Consider the following 26,083-nt stretch of genomic DNA (forward strand, 5'->3'; position numbering starts at 1 on the left):
GAGGAGGCTGTTTCTTTCTGCAATGAACGCATTGTCCCAAGCCTGGAGTCCACAGGTGCCGCTACTCCACAGGTTACCAGATGAGTGCCCAACTTCACTGTGTTTCATGACTTTTATTTTTATTAGATTTACAACCGTTAATGGTATTTTTGTTACCCAAGCTTTCTGTGGACACTCTACCGAATTGTAGTGCTGACCCTTTGCTGGCTTCTGGACTTTTAATGTTAATAGTGTTTATTTATTTATTTTAATAATTATTATCCATTTAAAGAAAGAGAAGGTATTATTTTTGTTTATGGGTTTTCTTTACATACCACATAGTTCGATAGTGTCTGATATGAGATTCACAGAGTTCCTTTTTATTTATTTATTTATTTATTTATGTATTTATTGTCATTTCCTTCTTTTTGTCAATACTGTTCTCAGTTTCATACAGTTGTAATTTTTGTGCTGTGTACCGCTGTTATTTGCAAACATGGTTGTCTGGCGTTTGCGCACTCCGGTGTATGGAAATCTCTGTACATTGGGTTGTGTGAATGTTTGTCAGCAGTTGTATATTATCTTTATGTATTATTTACTATTTTGATTGGACCTGGGTTCAGTCAGAGTTGTGCAACTTATAATTCGTATAATTGATTAATTGCAATTTGAGCACCCATTTTTTTAATTTTCACTGTCACGCTGCCGATTTCAGAGCTTTTTTTTTTTTTTTAAAGAATAAATTGCTTGGTTTGCTAGCTTACATTTATGGAATAGAGTACAACTGTAATTGATAAAATATCAGCTTGTAATTTTGTTTGTGCTGGACCCTGGGTCTGATTTATATTTCAGTAATCTGCTTTAATTTCATGTTCTTTATTATTGTGATTGTTGTTAAATCTGTATGTATGTGTGTATGTATGTATGTATGTATGTGTGTATATATATATATATATATATATATATATATATATATATATATATATATATATATATATATATATATATATATGCTGTGTATATATATACTAATGTGTGTGTATGTGTATGTGTGTATGTATATGTACACATGTGTATAAGTAACTGGTAGTGTCTGGTAGTATCAGTCACACTTGCATTTTCCTCCCTCTTTAAGGCTAATTTCACACCACTGCTTGAATGCAGTCGACATGATCTTGCCTGCTGTTCTGCTGTGCTCTACTGGTCATATCAACCTGTTTAAAATGAGTGTGCTTCCCAGATTTCTGTATCTCTTCCAGAATATCCCAATTTTCATTACCAAAAGTTTCTTCAACTCGCTTGACAAAATGATCTCTTCAATTTTATGGGGATATAAAGTTCCTTGTGTTCGAAAAGTGTTTCTTCAAAGACTGAAACATTTAGGTGATATGGCTTTACGAAATTTTCTATTTTATTATTGGTCAGCCACTATTCATAAAATCACATATTGGACAGAACACAACTCTGATAACAGAAGCCCAGTTTGGGTTGATCTGGAAGCCTCCTCCTGTCATCCTCCATATCTGCCTTGGCTTGCACTTCAATCCTGGTATGTGCAAGTCAATTTAGCTCCAATCCCTTAGTCCAGCACACTCTTAAAATCTGGTCTTTGGCCTACAGAGACTAGGTAACCCATTCCATACCCTCACCATTGTCAATCTCCAGTTATTTTTCCAACCATGTCCTTTGGTCCTGGTTTCTGTCCTGTATTAGATGGGGTTATCTATGTCAACCGCTTTTAGGATTTTGGACTTTAATGATGCCCCCTGTAGTTTTTCTTTGTTCTCGGATAAATAGATTCAGTCATTTCACCCTTCATAGCTCATTCATTTGAACTCTGGGATTACACTGGTTGCTCTATATTTCTGTTGTTGCTCTATGACTCTCTCCAGACCCACACTGTCCCTTTGGTTCTGTGGTGACCAGAATAGGACACTGTACTGTAAGTACGGTCTCACCAGTGCGTTATACAACCTCATCATAACCTCCTTTGATTTGTACTCTACCCTTTCGGCTACATACCCAAGCAACACTTTCCATTTCGTGATACTCAGCCACATTTCTGCATGCAGTCTAAGGGTTCACCAGATCCTTGCTTCATGACTTTAAACACTTCATCGTAAGATCTTTAGATTAATTTGAAAATAAACTCCCCTTTTCCATGGGCGCATTTTGAGCAGTCAGACCCCGGGGGTGGATCGGATCATTTAGAGAACAGTGGGAAAGAACTGATGAAACCGATCCCACCTATGTCCCAGAAAAGTGGTCTTGTCTGGTGAGTTGATTCTGGGTTATTTCAGAAGGGAGAAACCAATCCCCTCTCCAAGATCAGTAAGAAAGTGAACCAAGCTGTTGTAGTCTTCATTACATTTGTCTTTATTGGACTATAGACTGTCATTTTATTATGAGACAGATAATAATTGCTTTACACTGTTCATATATACTATTTCTAAATATGTATGAATTAGTGACTGGAGTTATTTAACAGCTCAACAATATTTCTGCAACTGTGTACTATGGTGCTGTACTATTAGCCTGTATGAAAAATAATGTCATATGGAAAATATGAAATTAATTACGTTGTACAGAGCAAAAACAGACCATGTCAAAATAAACCAGATGGATGTCCTGTGGGAGAATTATTGAAATAAGATTTCAGCTTAATTCTTATAGTACTTATAAGAATATGATAAGTTAAAAAGCGCTTTGAAGTTGTTTTAAAGTTTACAAAAAGGTTACATTTTCCTTTAACCCAACCCCCTTCCATTATACCTACATCTTTTAATCGCATAAGTGAGATAAAATCATATTTTATTAATGGTACATTGACAAAGCATTGGTATTAACATTATTATACATTATTGGGTGTGTTAGACTTGTTATTGGGTGTATAGATATTTTTTACATATAGAAAAGTACTCAAAAGACTCACATGCATTGCTAAATGTTTGATTTTCAAAACCTCAAATTGTAATTATCTTTTTAGATCGCCAACTGTTTAGATCAAGTGGATAATCATTTGTGTTTTAAATATGTCTTTACAATGCAATGTGTAGGAAATTGAAAACAATCCATTCATCTGTTTCAATTAATTTAATAAAATGTGGTATTTGTGAAACTGTTTAGTTTCATAATAGCAAGCATTCTTTAAGTAACTTACAGTAGCAGACAAAGTATTGGCACCCTACATATAATACAGGATCATTCAAAAAAACATGTTAAATGCAAGCATTTAGTGAACTTTAGCAAACATTACAGTTTTTCCCAATTGTTTACACACTAAAATTGGAACTTGAAATGCAATCACCGAAACCTGAAACTCATGTACTAAATCCCTAAACCAAGTCTGCAAAATTGCAAAAACAATTCCTGCTTTACGCTCAGTTTCCAATTCTATATCACACTTTTTGCAAAACACTACACACAGTTCTCTACATTAGGCACAACATTCAAAATTAAAGTCTCTGTAGTCCCTTTGGAAAGCAACGCCAATCACAATGCCAAGCTATATACATCAATTGGCAACACCCACTCCTCACAGGTGTAAACACTAGTTGCTGAATTGTTCACTTAGAAATCAGAGCTTTAGCACTAGAAAAGGCCACGGATGAGCTGTCCTGTTTTTTGGGAAAATGGAAGTCAATGGTGAAGCAAGAGCTAGAGGTCAAGGAGTGAGAGTAAGAGGAGGAAGAGGAGGACGAGGACGAGGAAGGACAGTTTTCTCAGATGAGATCAGGGCCACTTTGGTTGACCATGTGCTCAACCATGGATTGAGTATGAGGGAGGCTGGGCAGAGAGTTCAGCCCAACCTGAGCCGCTACACGGTTGCATCTATCATCCGTACATTCATTAATGAGAACCGGTAAGTTACCTATCATCTACACTATGCTCTTTATGTATGTATACTGTAGTATACTGCAGTCCGACATATCAGTAGACCTATGTTACTCAGTGATTGTTGGTCAATGTTACAGTAATGTAATTTCATATTGAAAGGAAATAGATTATTTTAGCTTACTGTAACCAATCATATCATATTTGTGGATCTTCTGCAGAACTGAGAGACGGCCAGGCAATGGTGGAAGACACCGGCTGTTCACACCAGAACAGGAGACCGCTATTGTGAACATGGTGGTGGCAAACAATACCATTAGACTACGAGAAATCCAGAACCACATAATTGCAGACAACACAATATTTAATAACATTCACCAGGTGGGCTTGTCTACATTGGACCGTGTATTACAGCGCAACCGAATCCAGATGAAACAGGTCTACGAGGTGCCATTTGAGAGAAACTCAGAGCGGGTTAAAGAACAGCGCTATGAATATGTGCAAGTAAGAACTATATTGTGAATTTACTATAATATCAGCACTGTATAGACACATTACAGTACTGTAATCCAGTGTATTGTGCCTCACCATATTGACTGCTCTAGGTCTGTTTCACATATTGTCTTGTTGTCTGTTTCAGAGAGTCTTGGAGCTGGATGCCACTGCAATTCAGCATGTTTATATTTACATTGATGAGGCTGGCTTCAACCTAGCCAAAATAAAGGGAATGGGACGGGGACAGAACATTATTGGCCACCGTGCCATTGTAAATGTCCCTGGATAGCGTGGAGGGAATATCACCATGTGCGCAGTCGTTAGCCAGCAAGGCATCCTCCATCACCATGCCAACCTTGGTCCCTACAACACCGCCCTTCTCATCACATTCCTGGACAAACTACATGGCATCCTCATTCCAGCCGAGCAGCTTGGTGGACCAGAGCAGCCCAGGTATGTTGTCATTTGGGACAACGTGAGTTTCCACCGGGCTGCTCTGGTCCGCAACTGGTTCATCGACCACCCACAATTTATTGTTCTATACCTCCCACCATATTCCTCATTCCTAAACCCAATTGAAGAGTTTTTTTCGGCATGGCGATGGAAGGTGTATGACCGCTATCCCCTCCCATGCATGCCTGTTCTCCAGGCAATGGAGGATGCATGTGGTGAAGTTGATGTGGGGGCTTTCAGCGGCTGGATCCGTCACTCCAGAAGATTCTTTCCCCACTGTTTAGCCAGGGACAACATCGCTTGTGATGTAGATGAGGTGCTGTGGCCAGACCAAAATAGGAGGCGGGATACAGCCTAATTTCTTTTGTCTTACATTTTGCATGTGGTTTTGTCTTTTTGTGTTTAGTTTTGAAAGAATGAGCCACTTTCATTTTTTATTTTTGTACAGAAAACCCTTTATCTTACTGAATGTTTTTCCTGGTTTTCTCCTGTTGGGTATGGAAAGTGTTACATACAAAACACAAGTGTTCAAAAATACTGCATTTTGGAAATAAATGACAATGTTTTTGTTACTGTATTGCATTTGTGTGTGTTTATTTATATATATTTGAGTAGGTATACATTACTGTGACAATTTTTTACAACCGGCTACAGTGTAACACTGAAAATGCAAAAGGCATAAACCTACTGATGGGATATTCATAATAGTGTTTTGTGTTGAGCACATCAGTGTGTTGTTGGTTGGTAGACAGATCTGTTCCTATGACGCGTGTGTGTGTCATTTTGATGCAAAAAAACATTTTGGAAAGAGATAAAACAGTTTTGAATGCAGTGTTTGCTTTTGCTAGAGATTTGTAGAGTTTTGCATTTTGTGTTTGTGGTTTTGTGTTTTGTGTTTAGAGTTTGGGGAAAATGAGCCAAAGATTCAGCAAAAGTGTGTAAACAATTGGGAAAAAACTGTAACACGCCAAAGACCAAAATACACAATTTCTGGTAGTTTAACAAACAATCTTTATAAAAATAATAAAAAACAAAAGCACTAAAGCCATTTCAAATATTTGCTCATGACAAACGTATTGGCATCCATGCTTTTGTACGTCATGTGTCCTCCTTTTGCTTTTATTACAGCTTTTGGACATTTGTAATATAACCAGTATGTTACATCTTGCTGGTGAAATCTGGGCCCATTCTACTTACATATTTCCTTCAACCCATACACATTGGATACACAATGCTTGGCTACAGGTTTTTTTTTTTTTTTTTTTTTCAGATTAGTCCAAAGCATTTTTATTGGATTGCGATCTGGTGATTGCAAAGGCCATTCCAGAACTTTGATCGTTGTTTCCTTCAAGAATTCCAGAGTTGACATAGCTGTATGCTTTGGGTTGTTGTCGTGTTGAAGTCTGCCAATCAGCCTACAAGCTGATGGTATCATTATACTTCGTGTAGTGCTTTGATACATGGCAGCATTAAGTCAATCTTCAATCACATAAATGTCTCCAGTCCATGAACTGCTAAAACATCATATCATGATCGAACCACCTCCAGGTTCAATGTTGTCGAAGTAACTTCCGACAGGGGAAAAAAAAGTAATTTGTATGACAACAGGTAAAAAAACTTTTTGGGAAAATAAAATCTGATTAGACAAATAAATTATGTTAAAACACAAAATACTTACAAGAAAGTTTCTTTCAAGTGGTCACACAAGACACCTGAAAACATACCAAGAATAAACGTGTCAATTGACTACAAGTTTAGGCTGATGGGAACCGAAATAAAGAACTTTATAAAAATCGACGAGCCTACTTGGAGAATAGACGAGCATGGGCAGTAAAAGAAACCACAAAGCTGTAACTTAAACAAAATACCATGAAGAACTAATAACAAGAGTTTTAACACCTAAAACCATAAGATTAAAGAAACTACAACAAAACAACGACAAAGAAATATTTCAAAAAACGATGTTGTTTTGTTGCTGTTTCTTTTGTACTTAGTTTGAGGAAACAGAACTCAAAACGTGAATCAAACACTTTCGCAAGAAGTTCTCTACTGTTTTTATTAAAAGCGTTCTTCAAGAGATGTTGGAAATAATACGCCTCGTACATTCTGGCTAAGTTAGTTTATTATATAAATTATTCAAGATAATAATAAAAATGTATTAAAAAGTTAATTAAAAATTTTAAATAATTTTTTTTTAATTTTTAATGAGAACAATTCTTGTTTATAAACTTTAACGCAAAACCCAAAAAATTGCGTTTGTGGGTTTTAAAAAAAATTTTAAAATATTTCTAATAAAGATTATTTGTTAAACGTAAGACATAAAACCCAGTATAATTACGACTACAAGTGATGGCGATGTTAAACTAAGTGTAGTATTGCGACAGGTTTTCTTGAACGCTATGTTACGGGAAACAGGGCAACCAGACGCTGACATGTTCAATTTTCGACACTTATCCTTGTTCAAAAGGTTCTAAATAGACGACGTGTTTGCAGTTTACTTTCTTATTTTTTTTGACAAATCAAATCAAAAGGAATCAAAAAACTTACAATCAGTATACGTTCAGTCAAGGTACAAGACTTTATACAGTCCTGGCCTGAAAGTCTGCAGAACTAAAGCCAATGCCACACTGCCCTCTTGTGGCAGTAAGCACACCATGCACCTCAATTTATGGTAGTCTAATCTTCCCCCCTCACATACTGGGAATGAATGAATTGTGCATTGCCAATTTTTGATTAAAATTGTGAAAACTTCTTCTAACCTTGATTTCCTATGAGTGAGATTAATATCTTGCACTCCATGTTATTTCGATTTTTAATTTGCTATGTTGTTTAAATGAACATGACAAAGGTAATTATCAGTTGTAATAGGTAATTATCAATCAAAATACAAACTAACAGAAAATGGTAAAGCAGAGATTAAAGATTAGAGTGAATGTCTACAACACACTGTAAACAAAGTGTTAAAAAACTACAGACTACAATGCCAGTTTTAAGGGTGAGTCATCAGTATTAAACTACTGGCAAGCCCAACATGTCTCCATGAATTCTCATTGTAAATTGCCCTGTAGTAAACAGCCACTTTTTGACACAATTGATGTTAAATTGCAATGCTCCCCTGTTGTGCTGCAGTGCGAGGGGATCAGCAGTGTGAGCTGAACTGCCGGGCGCTGGGCTATCGCTTCTACGTGCGGCAGGCTGAGAGGGTCATCGACGGGACGCCATGTGATCACAACGAGACGTCCATCTGTGTGGCCGGCCAGTGCAAGGTAGGGTGCCGTGGGTCACTGACTGTGTCTGTCTTTGCAATGTGGGTGAAGCAAGACAAGGGGCAGGTGTGTCAGTTTAAAGATACGGCCATTTGAGTCATCCTGGCCGTCGTTTGCTAGAGGCATGGTAGGAGGAGCCATGTGAAATTTATCAAAGCTGCTTCTTTAACTCAGTGTAGAGTTCTTTTTGGTGACTGTAGGACTGCACTGCATCCAGTAAATATTTCTAAGGGTCGGTATTTGGCTTTACGGCAAATATATTAACTAACCATTCGATTAAATCAGCCTATACACTGGATAAGCCACAGTTTATTAGAGCTTTTTTTTTTCCAGCACCAGGAAATTGCATCAACCACTACAGTTATCCCTGGGATTATTTTGTATTATCCACAGGGTGATTTTACAGTGCTGTAACATTCTCTAATGAAATCTAGTTGGGACTTGTCCTCGTGGGGTTAGCCTATAGTCAAGTGGACAGACGTTTTGGACACTGTCTTTATTGTTAATTGTTAAAAGAAGTCTCCCTATACAAAAGTCTCTACCTTCCCATTTTGCAGTATCTCTTCTCTTTTGAATAGGGCTCTTACTGTGTCTAACTGGGTCACAACAAATGAGCTTTAAAGGATTTGGTTGGGTTCGGTGTGCTTTTCAAATCTATAAAATCGGGAACCTTTGTAGGATATTACACTCTTGCCCTTCATGGTACTGGAATTCAAACTGAGCCTGAAGTTGCATTGGGAGTTTGAAGAGGTTTGTGGAGGGCAGATCTTATGGGTTAGGGAAGTGAACATTGTAATCTAGCCAGCCAGAGTGCCAAAGGACTGTATAGAGAGTCTAGGCACAGATTGAGGGCACAAGCACAGAGCACATTTAATCGTTATAGGTTTCAGTCATACGGTACATGGCCCAGTCTGTCAGCTAGGTCTATTATTCAGCCTGCTTGTTAACCCACATTACTTCTAATACATCCAGGCATGTCTACATAGCTCCCCGTCATTCTTGAGAGATATGCAAGAGAGTACAACTGTGTAGAACTATATACAGTCAATTCTCACTAAAACAAATCAGATAAAAATACATTTCCTGATACTGCACATTTTCTACATGGTCCTGGACAAATTTATCAGTCCCTTATTGTAAATTACTGAACACGAATTTCCTGTTTGTGTGACTTATTTGGCGCCCGCCATGGACAAATATATGTAATAAAAACTATACCTTTCGAACAGCTGAGTGCAAAGGACATTGGGAAATGTATTCACTTGCATTTGGATTAGCGCCTTTGTTCTGTATTTAAATGCTGTTTTAGGACTATTGATCCTATGATGTATTTCATGTTGCAATAGTGCTCACACATCAGTGCCATTTCCATGAAGGATTGCAATTAGTGACCAGTGTAAAAAGCAAGGAGCTTTCCAATGTTGCTTCTGTGGTTTAAAAATGCCTGTGATCACAATGTGCCTGTATCTGGGACCACTATAAGACACAGACCTCAGAAATGAGCACAGCAACTGGGGCATGTCGATTTCAAATGCAGTTCAGGTGGCTTGAATGTTTTAAAGTGCACTACTGTACATGCAATGCATACTGTAACTTAATGTTGCCTCAACTGTTTTTATACAAAACGGTGTTTGCTATCTATACTCTTAAATTTAAAATGTTATTTTTAATAACATACTCAGTACTTTTAAATGTATAAAACTTTTCATTATACTGTAATTGAAATTTGATTTCAGTGTTACTGTAACCAATAACAACTGACAGCATGCATTTGGCTTAAACTTTCACTTGAAATTCATCTTAATGAGAGTTGACAGTATGTTACTTAAAGTTAGTTACTAGTTAGAAAAGGATCATTACAGGTTATTAAATATCCACAGACACATCACCATGGCTTAACTTCACATTTGTAATGCAGATCTTTGCCCAAGTACTAAAATGAAATGAGAATGGGCTCTATTCTAGATTGTAGCGAGTGAGATCTGACGAGAACGAGATGAGAAGGTGCGGCAGACAGGACAGGAACTGAAGCTGAAGTGGATTTATTTACCCTGAGAGGGTTCAGTGCAGACCTGGGCACTAAATTACTGTGTGCCAGAGAACCAAGGAGCAGAGTCCTCTGCTTATAGGAACATCTGCTATCCATTTCCAGAACACAACTGTCCATTTCCTTTAGTGGTCCCTGCCACTTCACATTCTCACTCAGCCTTACAGTGTCTTTATTGGTAGCCCTGAAAACTGAGAAGAGTCTAGTCTAATTACCCACAGGACTGAGGGGTAGCACAAAGAGTGTCAACGTGAGCTTCTCCAGTGGGCATGGCTTAAAGGAGTACAACCATTAGGGCTGGTTTTCAAAAGCTTTTCATCCATGAAACTCCAGTTGTCTCTGTTTTCACAGTGACTACCCAATCCATATATCATTATCTGTATATTATAAAGCTAACAGAAAGTTGGACACTGTCTCAGGCCTTCATGAAGTGGCGTTTCAGGTCACTGCACAGAGAATTCTGCATGGCTAGTGTGTGCTATGAGGGTGGGCCTTACATTCTTATTTATCTCTGGTGCATTGTTTTCCTGCCAGAGTTCTAAAGTTCTGTGTTGCTTGTTGTGGGCGGGGCTTACTCAAGTCTGTGAGTTATTAGCTCGGTGGGGTCGTGCTCTGTTGCTGTTGTTAATGAATGCGTGTTTCCTGTAATAGCAGGCTGGTTATTACAGGAAATATCAACTGGACGAGCCCATTGAAAAAAGTGCTCACCCTCTTATTATACCCCAGTAAAGTGTAAACGCCTCACCACTTTGATTACATTTGAATGGATTATTCTGTCACACCTGTGGGCTCAAAACTCAATGCAAGGTTTTTGGATTAAAAAGTTAGTGACATTTTATTCAATTAAATTTGTCGAAAATATTTCAATATTGTGCTTTTTCACAGCATCCTCTTTCTTGTGAAACAAGAGTTCATGTTGTAAGATATTTCTGTAGAGTGTAACAAAGTTGTGTTTGGGAATGTTTTCAATGAAATGTTTTTTGCTGATCGGTGCTACAAGTAAGTTGATTTTTCTTTTTATTCAGCATCAGAAAATAAACATCTATATCGTACTAAAATATTATAGCACTCAATAAATTGCATTTCTCTATAGCTAACCTAAATAAAATAGTAAATTACTGGTAATTTACAATATATATAAGCTCTTGTTTTATTTTATTCATTTTTTTTTAGACATGGTATTTGGCGGAAGGAAACGGAAACGCAAACAGGCAGTACAGCGCAAAAGAAAATGAAAAATGTATACTTTTAGACTAGTTGTCTTTGAATACAATTTCATATCACTAGCAAACAGGTGTGATTAATCGAGTGGCTGATTACTTAATCAACAAAACATGTCAAGATTAAAACCCCTAATAATTATTGTCTGTTGAATGTTTAACTGAGAGTGTAAGTTTGTGTTTAACCCTTTATATAAAAAGAAATACAGTGCAAATGTAATTTTGAAACCTATTAGTAAAGAAGATTATACAGAGTAGGGTCTCTTAGAGCAACATCACAAAAAACATTTAAATACCAAAAATATGTGGTTGTTAAGGGTCAGTCAGGCCTTTTATTATCAATTTTGTGAAATTTGTATTCAGAAGTAACATTACAAGTAGTTTGTACAGATAAAATTACTATATCTATCTATCTATCTATCTAGCTATCTATAACGCCTAGCTATCGGTATACTGTAATGAAGTAAAATTCCACAAGGTGGCACTATATGATTTGGCATGGCTTTTTATAACTAAAGCAGTAACTGAAGCATGTGGAAACATCACAAAGAACAGCACATGCAGTCATTCAGAGAAATTTCTTTGACTCTTTGGCCCTTAATTAAACAACTGTTGTCGGGGCATCTTGATTTTATAATGTGTCTCTTCTTCTGTGTTTCTGAGTTGATGTGTTGGGACTGTTTGTTGTTGAGCTGTGACGTGTTTAGGTGTTAAAGTTACACTAGAGGAATGATGATGGAAATCGCTTATATTCTAGGTCTGTTAAAATTATATTAAGTCATTAAGTAAAAGTACATTAAGTGAAACACAAATATGACACCTTTACTGATAGCAGCAGACCTTCGCTGTTTGTGATATTATTTATCGCTGTGGGTCTAAGAAATCAACAAAAAACAGAGAAACTACATCAAAACAAGGGCAACAACTCAGGTAAGATAGCAATTAAATGTATTTATCTAAATGCTAGAAGTCTCAAAAACAAAATATTAGAACTTGAAGCTATTCACTAACAAGTAATGTGATAGCTGTTACAGAAACTTAGTTATCCAAGAGTGATGGAGATAAATATTATTAGTGGGTATACACTGTACAGGAAAGACAGGCAGGACAGAAGAGGCAGATGGGTAGTGATATACATCAAAAATAGTCCTGAAGCCCAGATGTTAAATCTGGAAGAAAAAAAAAGCAATGCAGAATCAATATGGGTCAGAATAATGGACCTAAATTCAAAGGGCATAATAGTAGGGGCATGCCATTGACTGCCAAAATGGGTAAACTCAATTTTGGCTAATATATGTTTTTCACTAATTCAGGCCCGATGGTCCCAATCTCCACAGATTAACATGGGTCTACTGTATTATTCTATTTGTAATTCTAAACGTGCAAAATTATACATTTTGGAAATACAGAGGCCCATATGGATTGTGTATTTTTTTCTGCAAATATTGAGAGGAATGGTAGTTCCTCGTACACGTTACAAAAACTTGTTGGAAACTACAGTGAATCTCTATACAGCTCCAAGAGTTTTGCTATTTTCACCATGTTGCAGCAGCAAAATCACTTAGAATTAGCATCATGTGTATGTCTCGGACCTTCCTCGTACAAGATCCAGCAAGTTCATGTATGCGGAAGACATCTGCTGTGCCACTCAAGCTCAAGCTTTCGAAGAACTCGAAGAGCATCTCAACATCGATATGGCAATCTTATCCGACTACTGCAAAAAGTGGCGACTCCAACCAAGCGTCACAAAAACTGTCTCAGCAGTTTTTCACCTGCACAATGCAAGTGCTTCACGGGAACCGAATGTAGTCATGGATGGTAAATGGCTTAAGTACGATCACAGCCCAATTTACCTCGGTGTTACCCTGGATCGTTCACTGACATTCCACGACCACCTGATAAAGACAGCCGTGAAAGTCCGCGCACGAAACAACTTGCTGAGTATGTTGGCCGGCATATCGTGGGGAGCACGAACACCGGTCCTCCGGTCCACAGCCCTTGCTCTCTGCTACTCAACGGCTGAGTACTGTGCCCCAGTCTGGTGTCGCAGTTCGCATGCAAAGAAAATTGACACTCAGCTGAACTCTGCAATGCGGACCATCTCCGGTACTTTTCGTTCAACTCCGGTCCAGTAGCTACCGGTGCTGAGCAACGTCACACCTCCACACATTCGGCGCAAGGAAGCAGTGGTCAAAATCGTCAACAAGATCCAGGAAAACTTGGCACTACCATTGCAGGACTTTATCCTCCATCCATCAAAGGTGCATCTGGAATCTAGATGCCCAGTCTGGCTGTCACTTCCTGACCCTGATTGGTCATCAACAACCCAGTGGCAAGAGGAGTGGTTCCAGAGTGACGCTCGCAACCAATTCCTCATTGCCGACCCAACAGACCGCCCGCCCGGCTTTGACCTGCCATGACAAGATTGGACTTTACTCAATCGCTACCGTACTGGTCACGGTCAGTGTGCAGCATGTCTTTATGACTGGGGCCTTGTAGACAGCCCACTCTGCTCATGTGGGCAGAAACAGACAATGCTTCACGTTGTGGAGGACTGCCCGCTGACAAGTTTCCCGGGTGGACTCCGTGCTCTACACACAGCTGTTGATTCAGCAGTTGCTTGGCTGCGCAAGAACAGCACACGCTAAAGAAGAAGAAGCATCTGAACCATTACCAAAAGTCTTGAACTTTCTTACATCAAATGTGGAAAAAAAGTAAATACCTCTTACACACAATGAGATATAAGTCATCAAACTAAGGTAAAATTATTATTATTCTTCCTCTTCCGTTTACTTTTTAGTTTCTTTAAGAGTGCGTAACGACTTTTCAAACAGAAAAACTATATAACGGGACATCTACCAATCATGTGATTCCACATGTTGGTCAACGTCAAAATAAACCAGGGAACACAAGCAGTTTGATATCCACACAATTTATATTAAACAATGTATTTTTGTTTTAAAACAGCACATATCGCACCAAAAACAATATAATAATAAAAAATAAAAAATAAAAATTACCGTTGTTTGAACTTGCGTGACGTCCTTGAAGAGCACACTGCCTTAGCCCGCTGCACCACTACGCTGTTGTTGAAATGCGTTCTTTTTAAGCTTACATCCATGCCTGACCAGCTTTTACTAAAAACCTGAAGGTTCTGCTCGATTCTAGAAATGCTCTATTTCCTGTTTGAAAATATCTAGATTCCTGTTTGGTAGATACCATAGAATGGAATTGTACACAAGAGTGGCATGTAGCTTCCTTGCCTAAATTTCTGATCTTTGATAAATTGTAGTTTAATTAAAAATAAATAAAGCCATAATTTATTAGGGAGAAATAAATAAATTATTTAAAAAATGCTGAGGAATAAATATATTTAGAATTTTTTTTTTTTAATAAATAAATGTAGAAATTAAAGTTTATTATAAATGTATAAATAAATTAATAAATAACAAGCCAAAAGAAATATGTCATATTATTTGATTTGACTGATGCTTTTATCCAGAGCAATTGACATTTGTATACCTATACAAAAAGTATATTTCATGTAAAAAAAAAAAAAAAAAAAACAAGAAGAATAAATTGTTATACAATCAGCAGGGTTGGGGAAGCTACTTTGAAAAAGTAACTAGCTACACTACAAACTATTCTGAAAAAAAGTAGCTAGCTACACTTAAAGCTACTTGGAAAAAGTAGCTTGCTACTTTCAAAGCTACTTTTCCACTAATGAAAAGATACTATGGTTTTAACATATTTCTAAACTGTAATTCAGAACTGTGGTGTTTGGCTGATAATATGGTTGCCATTATGGCATTAACTTACAGGTTCACATGCTGCAATCCACTGAAGAACAACTCTGTGTCCTTAACCCAGATCCTTTTATACACACAGGCATTATGATATATATATATATATATATATATATATATATATATATATATATATATATATATATATATAACAGTGATTATTATTCCTAGAAATTAAATTCAGGACCAGCCAGTCCATCATCTGGTTCACAACAGGTGCTCCACATGCTTGGAAGAATGGAGCTGCACTCTGTTTCACTAATGGAGGATCTCCACTGGAAGCAACTGCATCCTGTAGCTTTCTCATCTGTTCAACCTTTGATGGATGAACCCTCTAAAAGAAGAACAACATTTAAATGTAAAAATGTGGACTGAATCGTCATGAAACTCCCAACTAATGGTAGACTAGTGTGACAGCATTTTTTACTGCAAGTATTTTTTTTTTACTGCAAGTTGTTCCACTAAGACTTTAAAATGGAGTAAACATACAACTCAAATGGCTCTTCCAAAAAAGAAAAAGAAAAATTAATATTTAATAAGAAATAATTAACGCTTAAAGGCAACATTGTTTGAAAAATTATGGTAAAATATTATTTTTTAATTTTTTTAAATTACAATGTATAATATTATTTAATTTAATTTATGTTAACAGTGTCTTGGCACAATCTGATTTTTTTGTTAATTCTAAAATACCCTGAGTGAAACTGTGCCTGCATATTATAAAAAACGTTATTTAAACGTACATATTATTTTTACAAACAAATAGGGCTTTTGACACATTAAAAACTACTTATTGACACATGGTTGTGATTGGTGACATTATGGGATTAAAATTAAAAGTAATCGCTGCAAAGCTCCCTGTGGTATCGTAATTTATTCATAAATATTTTTAAAATAGGTGTAACTCGCCATAATATGGGTCCTTCAGTTGGTGCTAGATGTCTTCGACGTTTGCAGGTCTTTCTTTTTAGGGTTACAAAGTTCACAAAGGAACACGTAACCCTCCGTGATGGACTGGCATTTAAATTGTTTCAAGTAAGGCCCTGGTTCGAATCCTGCCTCTGCCGACGTGCTTCCCCAGTGCTTCAAGTCAATCTGCATTCAGTTTATTTTATAGATGCTGCATATTGATTCAACTGTTGTTAATTGATTTAACAGCTTGTGTGTAGGTTATAGCCTTCAGAAAAAATAACGCACCGCAAAATAAAAACAAAAAAAATAGAAAGACCTTACATCAATATATACATTTATTTCTGGTGTGTATTGATAATTTATTAATTGACCAATTTTTTGGTTTAAAAAAAAATAAAAAATAAGTAAAATAAAAATAAATAAATAAATACATTTTTTAAAAAGTGCATTGTGCATAAGGGTCCTCAACAGCCGATCAGCATGCAGCATCCAAACATTTTGGGTGGGGGTTTTGTAGTATTAAAACTAATATTGTAATAGTGATATATTGATAGCCCAGTCTACCAAACACGGAAGTGCGATAGCTGTCCACAGTGCTCAGTAATTAACACGGGGCTACAGAGTTATCGGAACAGTTTATTTATGCTTCTGCTGAAAAAGAGAAAAAAAAGTAGCTGCTGAAGTAGCGGTAGCGACAATTACATTTTGCTTGAAAAAATAGCTTGCTACTGTAAAAGCTACTATAAAATAAAAGTAACTCGCTACAGCAGTGCTACAATAAAAAGTAGCTTGCTACAGTAGCGTCGCTACTTTTAGTTCGCTACTCCCCAACACATTAACGCTTCTTCACTTATAGCACACGTGGAGTAGTTGTTACAGCACTGTGCTGTTGACTGGAAAGTCGTGAGTTTTATCCCAGGTAGAGAACACACTGCTGCTTTACCTAGATTGATCCAGTAATAAAAAAAGCATATAAATGAGTAACTATTTAAAAACAAAAATAAAGTCAAAATTGTAAGTTGGCCTGGATAAGTGTGTCTGCTAAGAAATAAAATACTAATTTTCAGGCCTGGTTGGTATAGGATGGGAGACTGCCTTGCAATACCAGATACTTTAAACTTTTCTTTGGAGTTTTACTCAGTGGTCTACGTCGAGGGTATATGCAGGTAAACAGTGTTTACCCACTTTGAATTTGGGCAATATATCTTTACCCACTTCTCATATAAGGGATACAGAGTACTCACTTCTACTCTCCTGTGATGTGCAAATCCTTTGTTAAAGACAATGGGCACGATTTTCCCTTCAGTGCAAACGTTCGCAAGTGCAGTGCAGCACATGCAAGGACGGGGAAAATACATTAGCACGCGCTGCCAGCACTTGCCCTTGTTCGCCTGAGGCATCCGATTTTACCCTGAAGGGTTTGCACATGGGCAAGAAATGTGCACTTGTTTTCTCACAGTTGAATGAGCTGAAATGGGTAGAGTTTGAGGTATCGGTTTCAAAATGCTATTTTCGCCTCTCATCTGTGCACTATTAAAAAGTGCAAGTAAGACACGTTCACAGTTGTGTCGTCTTAGCGCGCTGCAACACCTCTCATAGAAAAAGCAGGGAAAACAAGAAAAAAAACCAAAAACTCGAAAACTTTTAAGATGGCTGAGTTTGAAGTTTTATATAAATTGTTGTCTCTTGACATGGAACAAAGGCAAAGGATACGAAGCTGGAGATACCCTCCTGAGAGGGTTTATAGACAAAGGGTCAGTTTTCTCGCAATTACTGATAGTGGGTGTATTCGGCGATTTTGAATTAATAAGCAAACAGTAGATGATTTATACAGTATACTCCATTTAGATTTAGAACCCAGATCACTTGTTTCTACTGCTTTGCCTGTTGCTGTAAAGGTAACTGCAGCACTAGTTTTTTATGCAACAGGTACATTTCAAACACCAGTTTCAGACAATGCAGGCATGAGTCAGCCATGATTTTCAAGATGTTTACATCAAGTAAATTGTGCATTGTTAAAAGTTACTGGTGATTACATACGTTTCCCTGAAACCAGATACCAGCAGGAGCAAACAAAGAGAGATTTTTTAACATTGCTAGTTTCCAAAGGGTATTGGGTGCGATAGATTGTACTCATGTCCAAATATGTACACCTTCTGAAAATGCAGTAATTTACATTAATCATAAAGGATTTCCTTCTTTAAATGTTCAGGTAGTATGTGATGCTAAAAATATAATAACTAATGTGTTTGCAAATTACCCAGGATCCTGCCACGACTCTTTCATCCTTTCTCAGTCATCGATCGCACGGCACTTTGAAGGACATGACATGTATGATAGCTTATTGATAGGTGATAATGGATACGGTCTGCAAAAATGGCTGATGACACCAGTTCTTAGTCCACAAACAGTGGGTGAAAATGCATATAATGAAGCACACAGAAGAACTCTCAGTGCAATTGAAAGGACATTTGCAATGCTTAAAATGCGCTTTAGGTGTTTGGACAGGAGCTCCAGAAAGTGGCAGAAATATAAGCAATATTATCATTGCTGAGCGCTTCACTGAAAATGAATAATGCTTAACAAATGAACATCAGGGTAAGTTTGTTCTTGTTAAATGTATATTAAATGTGAAAAAACCCAAAACAAAACAAAATCAAACATACAAATATTGAAACAGATATATTACACATTTGTTGTAATGCAGCTCAGCGTTTTCTTGGTTGCCTTGGTCTTCTTGGCAGTATTGGGTTGACACCCTGGGATCCTTCAAGAAGCTGCTTGATGAGATTCTGGTTATCAATAGCTACTAACAACCAAATGAGCATGATAGACCGAATGGCCTCCTCTCGTTTGTAAACTTTCTTATGTTCTAATGTTCTTATGTATGTAAACGCTTAATTACCGTATGATTGACTAAGTTTCAACCCCCAGTATTTGATTGGGAAGCATTAATGTGCAAATATGCAACAGCTGACTGCTCTGATGGGAAAATAGCGGGAGCTTACAGATTCGCACACCGTGGGTAGCTTTGTGTGCGTTGCACACAGCTTTGCATCCGCACACACTTTTGCACATGCCCTAGGAAAATCGGGCCCAATATATTTTAACAGCGAGCTTCTGTGTTCAGCGAATGTGAGCGGAGCGAAGAGGTGACAATTCCGCTCACCACTCATAATTCCTCCGCCCTGCTCCTCTCTTTCTTTGCTCCGCTCGGCTCTTTCTTTCATTCCAGTCCACTCCTTGTGATTCTCGATCCACTCCCTGGCTCCAGACAAAATTATATTAAAAAAGATATGTAATAATAAGTAAATAAACTAGCTATGTAATGTACATTCAGAAAGAATACCATTTAATTGTCCTTATTAATTGCATACCTTGACCCAAGTAAAACAAAACAAAAAATCCCCAAATATGCAAAAAAAAAAAACAGACATAAAGTGCTCAGAAGTTATTTAATTGAATTCGAAGATGCTTTCTCATTATTATTGTTTGATACTGAAAACATGTGTGCATTTCAAACTTTGCATATGATTCTTATCAAATTAGCTTCGTACAGTATTATATGAAGCTGTGGACGTTCGGGCTCCTCCCACTCAGACACAGCACGTGCAGGCTCATCCCATTCAGACGCAGGACGTTCAGGCTCCTCCCACTCAGGCACAGGACGTTCGGGCTCCTCCCACTCAGGCGCAGGACGTTTGGGCTCCTCCCACTCCAGGTCCGTGTCCTGGAAGACCTCCAGACAGTGGTGCTCCTCATGCCCGTAGCGCATGCAGTTGGTGCACCACTCCTCTTCCTCCCATGCCTTCCTTCCTCTCTGCCTCATTCTCCTCACCTCTCCATGGGTTTCTTCCTCCTGCCATATGGGGAAGGTGCCAGGGGATACGTGCCAGGGCTCCCCACAGCTAAAGCACCACTCCTACCCCCACAGGCAGGTGAGGCAGACTTGCTGCGGCTGTTGCTGCTGCAGCAGCAGCTGCTGTCTCCTTCCCAACCTCCTTTTTCCTACCACATTTCCTCTTCTTCCTCCCATCTGTTCTCTCTCCAAAAAATTATAATAATATAAAAATGAAAACTGCAGTACCCTTCTGCAGTACCTCTTCTGACTTGAGTCGGAAGATGTGATTGATCACTCTTCTAACAACACGTGTGGCAGGAAATGTCTGAGCGGTAACGTCAGGCCAGAAGGCAGTACAAAAACACAAAGGTTGGTAACTGCACTTTACAGATGCGGCATGCGCCGTTTATTAAACAACACAAAAATAAATAAAGTATTTAAACAATAATAAACACTTGCTCACAGAGCACAAAAATAAAATAATAAACAAAACAAGTCACAAACACAAATAAACACTAAGGTCAGGCTGGGCACTCGCCTTCACTGATCCTTTACGCTTCTTTTAAATATCTCCTCTTGCTCCTCGCTCGCTCTCGTACTCTTCTCTGTACACCCTCCCCGAAGTGCAGAGATCTGCTGGCATTTATACAAGTGACCATCTTCCAATTAGCACAAGTTAATCACTTAATTAATTTGGGAGATGGTCACTTTCTGCACAGGTTTTTAATGAGGATGGGGCTTCCTATCCATGCTGAAAATCAATACAAAAATAATAACAAAACAAAACACACGTCCACATTGTCATATATACAAATACATACATAAATCATAATTAACAAACCACACAGCTTTCGCTGTCATTTACTTATATAAATAATAAAAAAACCAACACAAAATAACACAGGGGCGGAGGGGGAGACCCTGTTCTAAAAATACACCGTACAGGTCTGCTCACCCTGTTACAGTCTTCCCAAAGCATACTTGTTTGAACCTGTGATGATGTCTCTCCCATTCCCTTTCTGTTTTTTTCTCTGTAGTAGTGCTTGTAAGGATAACCAAGAACACTTCAGTCTGTGTTGAGCACTTTACTTGGCACATATATGTCTCAGCATTTGTATTCTGGTTACAACCCAGCTGATAAGGGAATGAACATTGGAGATGGATCTGGGAGACTGCAACGCCATGCTACAGTGGGGAACTGCTGAACGACAGCTACACAACCCTGAAACTGCAATGCCCAGCCAAGGACATATGAAGCAGTAGGAGTCATTGTATGAATACCGGCTCATAAGTAGGTTAGTTTAGGGGATTGTGATCTTGTGTAATGTATAGCGTAGCGTAGCCAGTTCTTGGAGTAGGACGCCTTATTTATAAGGCTTGTGCTATAAATCTGTCACATTTCGTAGACATGAAATGAAACCCGTTTCAGGGATAGGTGGATTGTTAATTATACAGGGCTGTTATTGTCTAATGGTTTCTCCAATGCTCAATGTTAAAGGATGTGAAAGAGAAACATGTTCAATGGGGGTGGACCCTCCTGTCCCATACTGAGTGAAATATTCTTGCTGTTTTCAGGCTGCCTGGCTTCTCCATTTAAAAGCATAGCAGTGAAATTGGTTGCAACAGGTAATTATCAGTCTCTGATGGTGGAGATGTTCCTAACTTACCTGCTTGTTATTTGGTTTGATTTGGTGAAACCAGTAGCATGCGTTTCCAAGGTGATGTACCAATAGAAATTAATTTTACAGAGAGAGCTGTAATAACTTTGTGTGTAAAAGAGTCATAACCATGATCAGGGAGTAACCATGATCACGAGATCCATAAAAACAAAAGGTTGTTTAACCAGGCTTTATACTGCGTCAATATTTTTGTGCTCATTAACATGTTTCTTACACACACAACATAATTCATTTGTTTTACATTCTGCCTTCTGCTGAAAATCACATATTGTCCAGACTTCACCTCTATATGAAAATACACTCAGATTATGGAGTTCAAAGAGCCATACAGTGCCGTGAAAAAGTATTCAGCCCCCATTCCTTTTTTTCACATTTAAGAGTCTCAGATTCAGAATTTGAAATAGATTAAATTAGGATTTTTTTCCACTGATCTACAAAGCCTTGAGCACCATGTCAAATCAAAAGAAAAATTCCAAAAGCAGCATTCCTTTCAACAATTTACTAAAAATGAAAAATGGAAATTATCAGATTAAAAAAAGTATTCATACCCTTTGTAATTGCAAGCCTAAATTTCCTCAGGTGCAATATATTACCTCAACAAGTCACACAATTTGTTCTAGGACTCTACCTATGTAAGAAATTGGTGGATCACCTGCTTTAAATTAATCTGTGAGGATAAATACCACTCTGTCTGTATGGTCCCACAGTATGCTAGAGACTTTCAAAAGAAAGAAAATGAAAATGAAAGAGCATTCTAAGCAAGTTAGGGATGTGATTATAGAGAAGTATAAATCTGGGGAAGGGTACGATGATGTTCATGTGTCAACATTCTCCAAGGCATTCCACAAAAAGGGCCTTTATGGGAGAGTGGCAAGGAAGAAGAAGAAGAAGAATGTGTGACTCACAAATAAAAATTCCCAATCTAATGCATCAAAATCCCAGACTGTGAGACTCTTAAAAGTGAAAAAAGGGATGGGGGCTGAATACTTTTTAAAGGCACTGTATGTGGCATCAGAATTACAAGCAGGGTAGTATCCAGCAACGACACCTTGCATTGCTGTTATATTAGATGAAATTACTTCAATGACCAGCAGGTGGTGTTGCTGTATATACTTAACAGTGTTATAAGATGCATAGGGATGTCAGTGAGGTCTGATGGTGGATAGTATGCTAATCTACTAACCCCCCCCCCCCAAAAAAGGGGATGATTTTTGTGATGTTGGTATAGCCCAGAAGCAACACCCTGAATTAACTTCCTATATTGCCTGGAGCTTCATTACATTTCACTGTCCTGCCTTGAATCATTTTGATTGTACGCATTTGTTTTTCATAGATTAGTAGTAATACACAAAATACAAAAATAAAATTAAAAAAAAAAACTTTCTAAGAGTCTGTCACAGGTGGCTTGGTGGTCACCAGACCAGGAAATACACAGGCTCAGTACTGCAGGATGAGATGCAAATACGCTCATTCTTTATTAAATAATAAAACAAGCAAATAAAAAACACAGGAACTCAAACAAAACGGCATGGTGGCCAAAACACAATAATTCAACAAATATGGATAAAGGCCCTGTCCACACTATGCCTTTAAACCGGATTAGTTGCCTTAAAACCAGCTTAAAAGTGCTAAATACGGTTTGCGTCCACACTACACAGCGTTTAATACCAGACTCGAGACCACCTCAGGGGGTAGTCTCAAGTACCGTTCAAAATTAGATCGCATCAGGTAGTGCGGTTTATCAGAAGTGTGGACGCTGTAATACCGAGCACATTTTTTGTGCATCCTCCATGTTCCCAAAATGCTTTCTGATCTGTTTTGGCATGTGGACGTTACAAATACAGTACTCAGAACAGATGCCTAAAGGAGTTGAGAACGACTATCAATACTGCTGTACCGTATACAATTTCTGAGGCTTGTTGTAAAATTGTGGATCATGGAGCAACGTGATCAGATGCCAAAATCAAGGCATGATATCTGGAGCGATGAAATCAGTCAAGGAGAACTTCAGAGTTCAAAACAAAATGCATACATTATAGTAAAATATACCTTGTGTTTTTAAGAAACAAAGCCATAATGTTCACGTTAAGAAGCACTATGTCTTTCGTCGGCACGGGCTCCATATTTGCTGGGTTGTAAACATGAAATACAGTTCATGCCAAGATAATGTCACTGTAACAGGGCGAGCAGTCCTGTTCAGTATTTATTTCCCCCTCCGCCCCTGTACTGTGGTTTGTGTTTGTTTTATATATATATATATATATATATATATATATATATATATATATATATATATGACGGTGACGGTGAAGCGCTGTACATTTTTTGTTATTGTTTTTGTATTGTTTTGCAGCGTGGATGGGAAGCCCCATCCACATTAAAATCTCGTGCAGAAGATGGCCATCTCCCGAATTAAGTGATTAATTTGTTGCTAATCGGGAGATGGTCACCTGTATAAATACCTGCAGCTCTCTGCACTTCGGGTGGGTGTATGGAGGAGAGCGAGAGAGGAACGAGAGGAGATATTGAAACTTAAAGGATCCGTGAAGGCTACTGCCCAGCTGGACCTTTAGTGTTTTGTATTCGTGATTATTTTGTTTAAATCTTTTATTTTTCTGTTCTGTGAGCAAGTGTATATTGTTGTTTAAATATTTTATTTGTTCTTGTATTTAAAATAAAAACGATGCTCGCTGCACCTTTGACCTGCAGATACCTTTGTTGTTTTTCCTTCTGGTCTGACGTCACTGCAACGCCATTTCATCACATTGAGTCCCACAGTGCATTGTACTGCTAGGAACTGTTACCAGACATTTGTTGGCAGCCAACCTAAAACTGTACTAATAATAATACAAAATACATTTAAATAACAGTAATACAAAAATACAAATAAACACAGGAATGGGCGTACTCCGTCACAGAGACACATACTATATGCAAAAAGAGAAGTGCTGTTGTGTTGAAATCATTAAATATTAACCCAGAGTATAATAAACATGTATAAATCACCCTGAAAATAACTTGTTCCCGAGTTGATTTTATCTGTAAGCATCAAGTCTCACAGCCATATCAATGGAAAGACATGAAATGTTTCAAAACCCAGTGGCACATAACTGATCACTGGTAGAAAACAGCTGGAAATCTCATGCACATTGTATAAAGGAAGATTATAATACGACAACCAGAGTGTAAAAAACAAGTAAGAAACAGGTTCTGTGAGGCCTTCATAATTTATATACTCCAAAAGTCTATAAATCGGATTTCCTCTAAGGCATTTGACAGCTACTTCCCTGCCTCTCTTTTCCCACCCCCTATCCCTGTCAACTCCTGAGCTTAAGGGTTTGCTTGGTTGTTTTTCATCTGGCTCATTTTGCCATAGTCGATCCAATACTCTTTTATTAGTCTGTTGACATAACCATATATTTAGGTTTGCCAAACATGATTTGAAAATAATGAAACCAAACACACTTTAAAAGTCAACAACCTAACCTTAATTATCCAAATAAAAACTTTACAAAGACCCACTGGTGTCATTTCCAATGTTTCAACTTTACACTTCTTGAGCCTATAATTGAGGTACAGCTGTCTTATACCCAGGCACTTGTAAACTATATGCAAACTTGGTCAAATTGTTTACTAAAATCCACATGCTGTAGACACAGTGTCCACAATGCCTCCATAAGAAGGAGGGGTTTACCTCAAGGTCTGGGAATCCCCAGTGTAAAAGTAACCTTACTACTTATCCGCTGGTGTGGTTATTTATGGCCCCCCACTTTGGGTCAGCAGCACAGACTTGTAATGAGTTTGCACCCTTCCTTGACCTTAACCTGACCTGAGGTCGGGCAAGACATGGGAACAGTTGGCTTGTGTAAACATGACAGTGCTGGAGTGTCTGAGCCACTCTGCTGTGCACAGCTCAGTCTTTTTCTTGATTGTAGGCTTCACTTCATATCCTTCTCAGCTGTTGTCTGTGTTGGAGTCTCCACCCAACACCAGTTTGAAGTGCTCACTCTAAATTCATTCTAAAGGTCTTTGTGGGACTGTCACAAAGACGACTGCAGTGGGTGATGTCAGACCAGAACCAGGAACCAACACAAAATAAACCGAGAGACATGGAGCTTGGTGAAGCTGAGCCTGTGGTTGCGCTCAGCATTTACTGAATGAACAGACAGAAAATAAAAGGTTGCAAGACAAACAAAACACAGGACACAGCACTTTAGCCAAAACAAAGAAACAAACAAAACGGACTACACAGACAAACATGGTGAGCTGAAATTATGATTTACTTTACGTTATTACTTTCTCTTCTCCACACCTGCTGTTCACTCACCGAACATACAACCCCGAGTGAGTGAAAACATGCTGCTTTTATGCAGCTGCCCGAGACTCGATTCCTAATCAATCATTCAATTGGAATCTCAGTACAACTGCATGTGAATTAATAAAGATGCAATTCCCTGTGCTCTCATATTATTACATTTTACCTGCACGTGAAGTGCTGTGCAATCCTCGTGCCTAACTACAAATATACATTTTAAACCACTCGTGTTACAC

At 38.1% G+C, this 26,083-nt stretch overlaps 1 protein-coding gene across 1 annotated transcript in view; it reads left to right on the forward strand.

Moving 5' to 3' along the window:
- Positions 1–26,083, forward strand: part of LOC121299013 (thrombospondin type-1 domain-containing protein 4-like) — a 193,403-nt gene that overhangs the window by 45,129 nt on the left and 122,191 nt on the right. The window contains exon 7 of the mRNA XM_041226441.1: positions 7,891–8,027. Within this exon, the coding sequence (XP_041082375.1) occupies positions 7,891–8,027 (137 nt within the window). The remainder of the gene's footprint in view (positions 1–7,890; positions 8,028–26,083) is intronic.

Source organism: Polyodon spathula, chromosome 24, assembly GCF_017654505.1.
Source record: "Polyodon spathula isolate WHYD16114869_AA chromosome 24, ASM1765450v1, whole genome shotgun sequence".
Lineage (NCBI taxonomy): Eukaryota > Metazoa > Chordata > Actinopteri > Acipenseriformes > Polyodontidae > Polyodon > Polyodon spathula.